At 41.8% G+C, this 9,534-nt stretch overlaps 1 protein-coding gene across 2 annotated transcripts in view; it reads left to right on the top strand.

The window, feature by feature from the left end:
- The window catches only part of AKAP6 (A-kinase anchoring protein 6), a 403,624-nt gene that overhangs the window by 249,069 nt on the left and 145,021 nt on the right, over positions 1 to 9,534 (top strand). For both annotated transcript variants that reach the window (XM_019518909.1, XM_019518908.1), the window contains one exon: positions 5,498 to 5,646. In XM_019518909.1, the coding sequence (XP_019374454.1) occupies positions 5,498 to 5,646 (149 nt within the window). The remainder of the gene's footprint in view (positions 1 to 5,497; positions 5,647 to 9,534) is intronic.

Genomic DNA, 9,534 nt, shown 5'->3' with positions numbered 1-9,534 from the left:
TAAAATATTCAGGAAAAATTATAAGATTTCACATGTGCAGCCAAAATTTTAGGAAAATTGGTACAATGCTATTTGTTGTTTGAGAAATAGCATTTGCTCATATAATTAAATATTCTATTTTAATGCCTATGAAGAAGGTTTCAGAGTTTAGGTTCCATGTGAAAGCCTAATCTGTGGAATTCCCTGACTTTTTGAGCACTTAACGTAGCTTTTTGTGTATATAATTGAAATAAACAACAATTTTAAATAGAGAAAACGAGAAAATAATTACTCTACTTATCTTCATTTGCAACTCCATCCTCAAAACCGCTGAAATTATTTTCTTTAAACTTTCCAAAAGAATTCACCTCTAGGCTGAAAACAATCATGGGAAATTTTATTTCATAAGGTAATTGTTTTGGAAAGTTATCAGTCACCCACAATAGGGGTTTAGAATGAAAGTGTCACCTCAACCATAACTAAAATAAAAACAACTAATTTATTCTGGTAAGAATAAATTAAAAGAGCAAATGCAAAGCCTGATGTGGACAGTGCAGAATACAGAAAGACCCCAAAGTAAGCAAACATCCAGTGAAAAATTATTCTTGTTGATGAAGAATCCATTTCAGAAAGAAATTTAACCAGGAACTTCTGTTTTCAAGAGAAGGGGGCTATTTGTCAAGCTAAAGAAAAATCTGCTTTCACTATTATGTGTAGTCTTTTTGGGGGGTCTGTAGACAGTAGTCTATGTACAACAGATCCATTTTTCTTTGGAGATCTTAGAGTACCAGCCAGTTCCAACTAGTTTATCTTGTAAAACCAGATAAGAGTAGATGTATTCCCAACAGGATGTTCTGATCAGTACATGTATTCATTGGTAACTATATACAGTTTCCATAATTAATTAATATTCAACTGCCTTTCTACTGTTAAGTGTATCTGCTGTATTGTTGTTTGAATTTTAGATTAGCTTTAACATCATATAAACTACTACATAGATGACAAGTTGTAAAGTTAAGAGAGTTTTTATTGCAAGAAATGTGTGTTGCTCTGTGTTCAACTTGCATGTGAAATCAAAATTTTGTAGAGGCAATAAATGTGCTGTATGATATGAAACAAGCAGATCCTAAGGACTAGAAGATTGCAAAAGCAAGTTAATACCTCTTCAAGAGTGACTGCACACTTGTGATCACTTGGACTATAATACTATAATATAAATTATAATATAAATATAAACTGTAACTTAATATAAATAATAATATAAATAATATCAATATAAGCTATAATATAAATGTCTAGGCTGAAAATCAGTAAAGAAACATATTGTGTATGCCATTTACATATATGTGTAGTAAATAATATCATTTCTAATCAGTTTGCTTCAAAGAAAGCAATGTAAACATTTCCCATTCAGAGGTGTAGATGTGCCAAGCGCAATGCTTTAAAATAAAGCTTTTTTTTGGTGGAGGGGGGTTGTTTGGTTGGTTGGTAGTTTTATATTTATTTGAGACAAGCAAGTGAATTTGTGATTTCCAAATTAGTGATCAGTTTGATTACGAACAAATTATTTAAAAAATGTAATTCAGACAACCCCATAATTAGGGCGATGAACCGACATTCATTTATAGTGGTAGACATGTCTGAGGAAGGTATAGGGACCAGTGGCAATTCCACTCCTCCTATTCCCTGGAGCGAGTAAAGCAGCTGGGAAAGGCTCCAATTGCTTCCCCAAATCAAAGGTCTAGGGGATTGGTGGAGGACTTTCTCTACCTCTTCTCTCCCCTCCTATAGACCAATATGTGAGGGAAGTAGAGCAGAGGAACAAACCCTCAGCCTATTTCCCTAACCAGGCAGTCCTTGGTCTGGGGAAGTGTGGGAAGAATTATCCCAGCCCCATAGGCTTCTAAATTATACTCTCCACCATCCAGCTAGGTGGCAGGGACAGTGAGGGGAAGCCAGTTGGGCTGCAAGGCAGGCTTGGGGACAGCCTCCCTAGTCCCAGCCCCACCATAGCCACCCCTGCTGCCCACCTAGCAGTCCCCAGTTTGGGGAAGAGGCAAGAGCATCAGTAGCTCTCCTCCTGCCCCTGAATTAGTCCAGGAGAGGTTGAGAGAAGCAAGGCAAATCCCCAAGCCTAGGCTGTGCCCAGTTTGGGGAAAAGGGAAGGAGCATTGCCCTACTTTTCCCCTGCCCACCTAGGTCAAACAGCATTCATTTTCATTTTTGTGAGGAAGAGGACATGTTTCCTCCTGGAAGAAATTGAATGTACACTTGTAGTTTCTCCCAGGACAGCAGTGATTCTCCCAGTAGAAATGAAATGCCTCTATGTGGCCTTCATAAGTATCAAAAAGTTTCATATGCTACTGGCATTATTTTATTTATATTACTCAACATGGGTATCCAAATATGATGCATCTTATATCCCTTTCTTAGTGGAATTAGTATGTTTTCCTTTCTGGTTTTAGGCCTTTAATCTATTGTCCCTTTACAGTTGGCATCTGGATAAAGTTGACATAGAGCCAACACCTTTTTTCACTGCCTCATGGGTACATCCAGATGAGCCCGCACTTGCCTCTTGCCACGTCTCAAAGCAATTTGAGACGTGGCAAGAGGCAGACTGGGAACAAAAAAAGTTGCCCACACTGCATATTTGCAGCAGGGGCTCAAAATTTGATACCAGAATATTCAGGTATTAAAAAAAAAAACCTGCAGAAAAAAGTGGGGCAGAGCACGGTCCAGAACCATGCCCTGAAGCAACTGGAGACTCGGGTCCTCTAAAGAGATGCTCTTGTAGCCAGCAGAGCTTCTCTATGGCTGCCCCTTGCCCCAGTGCTGAAGTACACTGCCTCCACATGTGGGGCAGCCTGGACCAGTACAGGCTGCATGGACCCTGGCTCTGTCAGAGACTGGGGGTGGGGGGCACTGGAGCAGAGGAGCTGTGGTGGTGCATACAGGGCCCAGCCTAACATGACAGATGGTCTCTGCAAGTGGCACGGGGCCCTGGGTGACAGCCTGAGTGGGCCAGAGCTGCCTGAAAGTGCATGGTGCTGTGCCAGGCTGGGCAGGGCTCACACAATATGGCACAGGCTGTACCGGGTGCCAGGCAACCAGGACCAAGCTGTGCTGCCCAGTGCCATATGGGGAGGCTATGCCAGGAGGCCCCAAGCACCCCGATGGCTGTTGCTGCTGCAGGTGAGCTGTGGACCATGCAGGGGGGGCTAGGACTCTGTGGGGAGGATGCTGTAGCCCCTGCAGGGAGACTCTGGACCCTGTGGGGGTGCTGTAGCCCTTATGGGGGGTAGGGGGCCGTGGCCCCTGTTCGGTGTCTGTGGCCCCTCTTGAGGGGCAGTCTGTGAGGTGGGGGTGCTGCATGCTGTGGGGGGCAAGGGACTCAGCCTCCTGAGCAGCCCCCTCCACACAGCCCCCCCACACCACAGTCCCCCTACAATGCACTCACAAACCCCACACCTCCAAGCCACCCCCACAAACCCCTCTTCCACATACCTTGTCTTGTGGGTCATGAGTGTGGGGAATGGGGTGGGCTTCAGGCTGTGTGTTGAGAATGAGGGGCAAGGACAGGGGCAGGGGCAGGGCACTGGCATATCAGTGTTGCTCAGTGCTGCACATCCCAGTGAGCAAAGGGGGGAGGGGCAGCTCTGATTTTTCTATGACAAAAAAGCCAAATGTAAATGCCAGTGTATAGATATTTATAATTTATTTATTTATGATAATAGAGGCACTGGTAGGGTTCCAAATTGCTTTAAACTTGTAAATATATCAATAAAATGTTGCCCAACTGATCTCTCTTTATATAGTGGCATTTCATTTCAGTAGCAAAAGAACACTATTTTGGGTATTTTAATGAAATAATTTGGGTTTCTTATTAGAGAATTTGCAATTTTTAAACAGAGAATGCTAGGATTTCTGCTGGTGAGACAAGTGGTAAGACTCAGGCAGAGGAGCTTGTCCAGGGCCAGCACTGGGGACGCAGCTGGAGGACAGAAAAGGTGGCTAATGTGTTGGCCATTTGGGGCCAAGAGGACACACTTGGACAGTTCAAAATGGGCCACTACAAGGAGTACATCTTCTGGGTGATAGCTGCCCAGATGGTAGAGTAGGGGCACCCCATCTGAGTCTGGCAGGCATGCAGTCATGGGGCCACAGGTCCGAGGGGACAGATGTTGTCGCAGGTGGCAGCAGGTCACAGCCAGGCAGCAGCCCCCACTGCCAGACTGCTGCAGTGGGTAGAGGGGGCAGGAGCCACTCCAGGTTAGGGCTGCCTCAGCAGTCCAGCTGGCACAAGGGGTAATATCCCCAGATACCAACTGGCTGGGCCTCAGAAGCTCCTGAGGGCAAATAGCCCTGAGCTGCTAGCCATGGCAGGTTTTTATACTGCTAGGCTCTAGCTCCCCTGGCTGCAGTTCTGGAGTAGCTGGGCAGGGTTATTTTGCCCCAAGTGGCACAACTTGCCCCACACCAAAGTGCATGTCCGAGCACGTGTGCTGAGGCAAAAATTTGTGCCGCTCCTATATGAGCTGCTGCGAGTGCACATGCCTGCATGTGCGGATGTTCCCACAGAGTGAAATTCGAGATAATGTCTAAGCGAGGTTTCCTCCATGCCAGTGCATTCACCATGCTGCCCTACCACAGGGTTTACTCATCTTGTTCTTACTAATGGAAATACAGAATTAAGTTATAACATAGTAACAGTTTTTGAATTTTAATGTGTTTTTTTACTTTAGCGGAATATATTAAAAGAAAACAATAGTGTATTGGTCCCAAAGTACTTTTTAATTAATTCTTGCCTCTGCTACCCAAGGGCAAGTACATCACAGAGCAGACTTCATCCCTGTGTCATCTGGTGCTCTGAGCTCCAGAATCACCACAGCTGCAATTAATAAAGTATCTTTTCAATAAGTTTTGAAATAGCCAGGTCCATAATCTGATGGAAAACAGCACATCTACCTTACTGTCTCTTCTTGCCAGTCAAAACTGTTGAGTAATCAGTGGAAGCAAAGTAGAGAAAAACCAAGAGAAAATCCTCATCCTTTATTTTTATTTGCCATTAATATATTTTAAGCAAACTTACAAAAGTACAGGTATATTTAACTCTGAAGCATAAGGTAGTTTATAAACAAGGTGAAAATGAGCTTCTGAAACTTGCAACATAATTTATTTTGTATATTTAGCTGCTCTCTTTCACAGTATAACATTTTAATCCATCTCTCTCACTCGCACAGAAATCTTTATTCAGCATCTTAACTGGATATAAACCTCCTGGGATATACAGGCCATTCTGTGATAGCAAACTAAATAACCCAGATCTAATACCAGACAATAAACAGTGCAGTCATCCTATTTATAAGACCAGACTTTTAAAGTATCATGAAAAGATAGAAAGAATAGTGTGAATAGTCCTCTTTTTTAGATTGTTAAGTTTAAAAACAGTTATTTTAAATGCATTCCTTCTGAATAAAAAAAGAAAAGGTTTTTTCCCTCTTTTTTTTTCTTTCTCTAGGCTGAGGTTCAGCTATGCTATCTGGAAGCACAAAGAGATGCTGTTGAACAGATGTCCTTAAAGCTGTACAGTGAGCAGTACAACAGTAGTAGCAAGCGAAAGGAAGAGTTTGCGGATATGTCAAAAGTTCACACAGTGGGAAGTAATGGGTAGGGAACTATTCTTTTTGTTGTTTTATTCTCACTGATCTGTACTTTTTTACATGATCTATTCTTTTATACTGCTATGTTAACCAGAATATTTCCTCCCAAGCAGAGAGGGGAAAGTATGCTATATATATTTATTGTCTTGTTCACTAAAGCAAAAATGAATGAGTGATGAATAAAGTATCTGTGTTACTGCTTACTCTTGGGACTGTCTACGTCAGCAATCTATTATTTCCATGAAAAAAGATTTTATACTCTTAAATTTCATTGCTTAGTAAGCCTGTTTATTCCTCTTATTCCTTAATTTCTTTTAATACTCCAATATTTTCTACAAAATATCTCCATGACATACTAGCATTTCTTCAAGACAGAGTTAATTTTACCAGGCATCAGGAAAGATGAATGCAAAACGTTTAACTTCTCTGTTACTGGTTTAAATATGACCTTGCTTAGTTCTGATAGAAAGCTGGAACTATTTTAGCTGTTTTCTGTTGTGTTGGTCATCTCAGTTCTAAGAGACAGCTATCAATGTAGAATCAATGTAAAATACCCATATCTATGGCACTCTTGTTGGCAACATCCACAAGGAAACCTAGCAGAATGGGCATGGAGAATTCCAGATTTCAGTCATTCTAAAACACTGTTTGAACAAAAATCACCAAGAGTTGGGTACTTGCCACCTCATTGTGTCTTTGAAACCTCCCCCTAAATTCATTTTAAGATTATGTCAGCATGCCAAACACTTCAGTGGTTGATTTACTGCTCAATCTGTTGTCCTAGAGAACAACACCCATACACTGGAAGCTGTGTAAAAACATAAGAAAAATGCATTCTGTTTTTAAATTTGCTTACATGTCTTTCTCTTTATCTAAGCAGATGCTTGTGACAGTTGTTTTGGGAGGGGTACAGGAAGAGAGAGGACAAAAATAGTTATGAAAAAGTCTTTTCCACATGCAAAATGGATTGCTTTCAGCTTTCTTATTTGAGAATGGCTTTTTTATTGCATCTAAATTTCTTCCAGTGTCTAATTCCCTTTAACATATACTGAAATATATATGTTACATCCTAGTATTATATTGTCAAAAATATTCAGAGGATTCCCAAACATCTAATCCCATACTTAGGGCTAACAATCAGAACATGCAATCTGATTCTAACTTGAGGATCCCTACATGAGTTGGCCACCTAGAAAACACCCTGATGAATGAGCAGCATTGTTAGGTAGAGGTAGATTTGTCCGGGGTTAGTTATTTGGGTTCACCAAGGTCCTGATGAAAGCTTTTTCATACTAAGAATCTTCAACAGAATTTTGCTTATTTCTCTCCTTTTCCTTGTTTGGAGAAAACTAGTGTTGCTTGGGATGATCTGGATTGTATTGTCTCCAAGGCTAGAGACAGAAGTTACACCAAAACCGGTTTAAGTGGTCAAAATCAGGTTTAAATCTGTAACAGAAGTTCAGTGCTCTTAACCTTTCAAAATAGCTGAAACTGGTTTAAGGTAAACCTGGATGGATATAGTATCAGACTTAATGGATTTAGGTTAAATCAGTTTATTGAAATTCTGTCCCAGATCTCCCCCACATTCAGGTTAACTCACAGTTCCCAAGCATCCCAAAACGCTTTTCACCGTCCCTGCAAGCCCCCCCTCACAGGGTGGGTAGGCTATCTTTGACCTAAGCTGTGTGCACCAGCCAAGCAGGGAGGCAAGCTCTAGCACCCCCTAGATTTCTGGCCAGGGCATGTGGCTACATTTCCAGAATCAAAAGAGGATACCTGTTCACGTGGTTATCGGTTCAACCTACGCAGTTTAGAGAAACCTGCAAAGACTGAATCAGTTAAGCCTTGGGCTTTTTGACTGTCTGTACTTAGCTCAGAACTGTCTTTTCCAGTTGTTAACTCAATGATAAAGTATATGAAACACAGTTTGGTAAACTTTCCATCTATTACATAGAAAGATGACTCTTAGAAAAATGGATTTAGGCTAATTATGCAAGAATACCAAGATTTTGATTACTTATGGAGAATGATGTTCCCAAGTAAGCTAATGTAGCTCATGCTAACTGTAAAAACAGCTTACACAGAATTTTTGCATATGTGTATTTAGATGTACTCTGTAGGCCCAATATTAAAAAAAAATGCTTTAAAATATGAGATTTTCAAAAGGGCGTAATGGAGTTAGATAATCAAAAGTCACCTATTTTAAAGTAGTTGAGAGCTGAGGTCCTAAATCCTTGAAGCATGTTGGAAATTCCCTGCCTTTATCTCCAGCTGATTTTGCATGTAAAGCAAATAGATATTTATATGACATTATTTGCATTTACAGAGTTATATTTACTATTGATATGATGATAATATACTATATTGACCATCAGAGGAATGCCTATAAATGTATGCCCCTTTGAAAATGAGTCCTACACAAAACCGCTATATTGATTGCAGACAGTGGCCAGAGTATTTGTAGTAAATAGATTAGCCAGACACCTTGATATTTCCAAAGGAGAGGGACAAATTAAAATAAGGAGATAGATAGGATATTGTCCCACTGACTTCAGTACAAAATTGAATCAAGGCCTTATGGCACCCCTTCATGGGAGTGCACATACACTTGGAAGGAGGCATGACCCAATGAATGGAAAATATGTATTAGGAAAACTTAGGAAGAGATTGGTCCCATTTCCCCCTGTTACTAGTGATGGTAGTATCTGCAAATCTTGGATTCTCTACAGTGAAGAATAATAGTTTCATTAAGAGTTGGAACAGGGAAGTGTCTGCAGAATACAGATACTGAAAATACTGAAAGAGTTTAGTGCATGTCTGCAGAGGAATGGCTATGGTGGAAATAAGAGAACAGAATGGGAATCCACTGTAAGGAAACAATGGCTCTTCTGGGTGTAGGGAAGGACTTACAGGCCAGGTACAGACATTACACTGTTATATGTGATCAGAAACCGATGTATATCTGTAACAGAACAGGGGGGCTGTGCCATGAGGCCCTGAGCAGCCCTGATGGCTGCTGCTGCTACCAGTGAGTGCAAGGGGGCTGGGGCTGAGCAGGGAGGTGAGCGCAGGGCTGGTGCCAGGCAGAGGCATATGGGCCCTGTGGGAGGGGCAGTAGCCCCCCTGTTGGGGGACTTTGGCCCCTGTTGGGTGGCTGTGGGCCCCTGTTGGAGGGATGTAGCCCCTGTGGAGGGAGCTGTGGCCCCTGGGGGGGACAATCTATGAGCTGTGTGATGGGCCTCCACACTGTGAACCACCCATCCTGAGCAGCACCCTCCATACCCACAGTCTCCCCAAAATTCATCCACAAAGCCTACACCCCCAAGCCACCCACAAACCCTTCACCCACATACCCAGCCCTGTGGGTTAGGAGTGAGGGGACTGGGTTGCGGGGCAGGCTGTGGGTTAAGAGTGAGGGGCAAGGGCAGGGGCAAGGCACTGGTATATCATTGCTGCTCAGCACTGCACATCCTGGTGAGTGTAGCAGGTAGAGGCCAATTACAAAAAAGCCAAAATTAAATGCCAAAGTGTATAGATATTTAGAATTTATTTTATTATGAAGATAGAGACACTGGTGGGCTTCTAAATTGCCTTAAAATTGTAAATATATCAATAAAACATTGCTTAACTGATTTGATCTCTCTTTCTCTCTCTCTCTCTCTCTCTCTCTCTATGTGTACATACACCCACACACACACACACACACACACAGAGCGGTCTTTTGTTTTAATTGTGGAAGAGCATTGATTTGGGGGTATTTTAAAGAGTAACTTTGGGATTTTTCCATCAGGTATTTTTGTTTTTAATGAAAAAGTTTGAGTGTAACATTACTCTACCTGATCTAGTTTCTCTTTCAGAAACTTAATAATACCTTAATCCAGTTAAAATTTAATCT

Source organism: Gavialis gangeticus, unplaced genomic scaffold, assembly GCF_001723915.1.
Source record: "Gavialis gangeticus isolate Ggan-Ray unplaced genomic scaffold, GavGan_comp1, whole genome shotgun sequence".
NCBI lineage: Eukaryota > Metazoa > Chordata > Crocodylia > Gavialidae > Gavialis > Gavialis gangeticus.
This window is presented reverse-complemented; position numbering and strand designations above follow the sequence as displayed.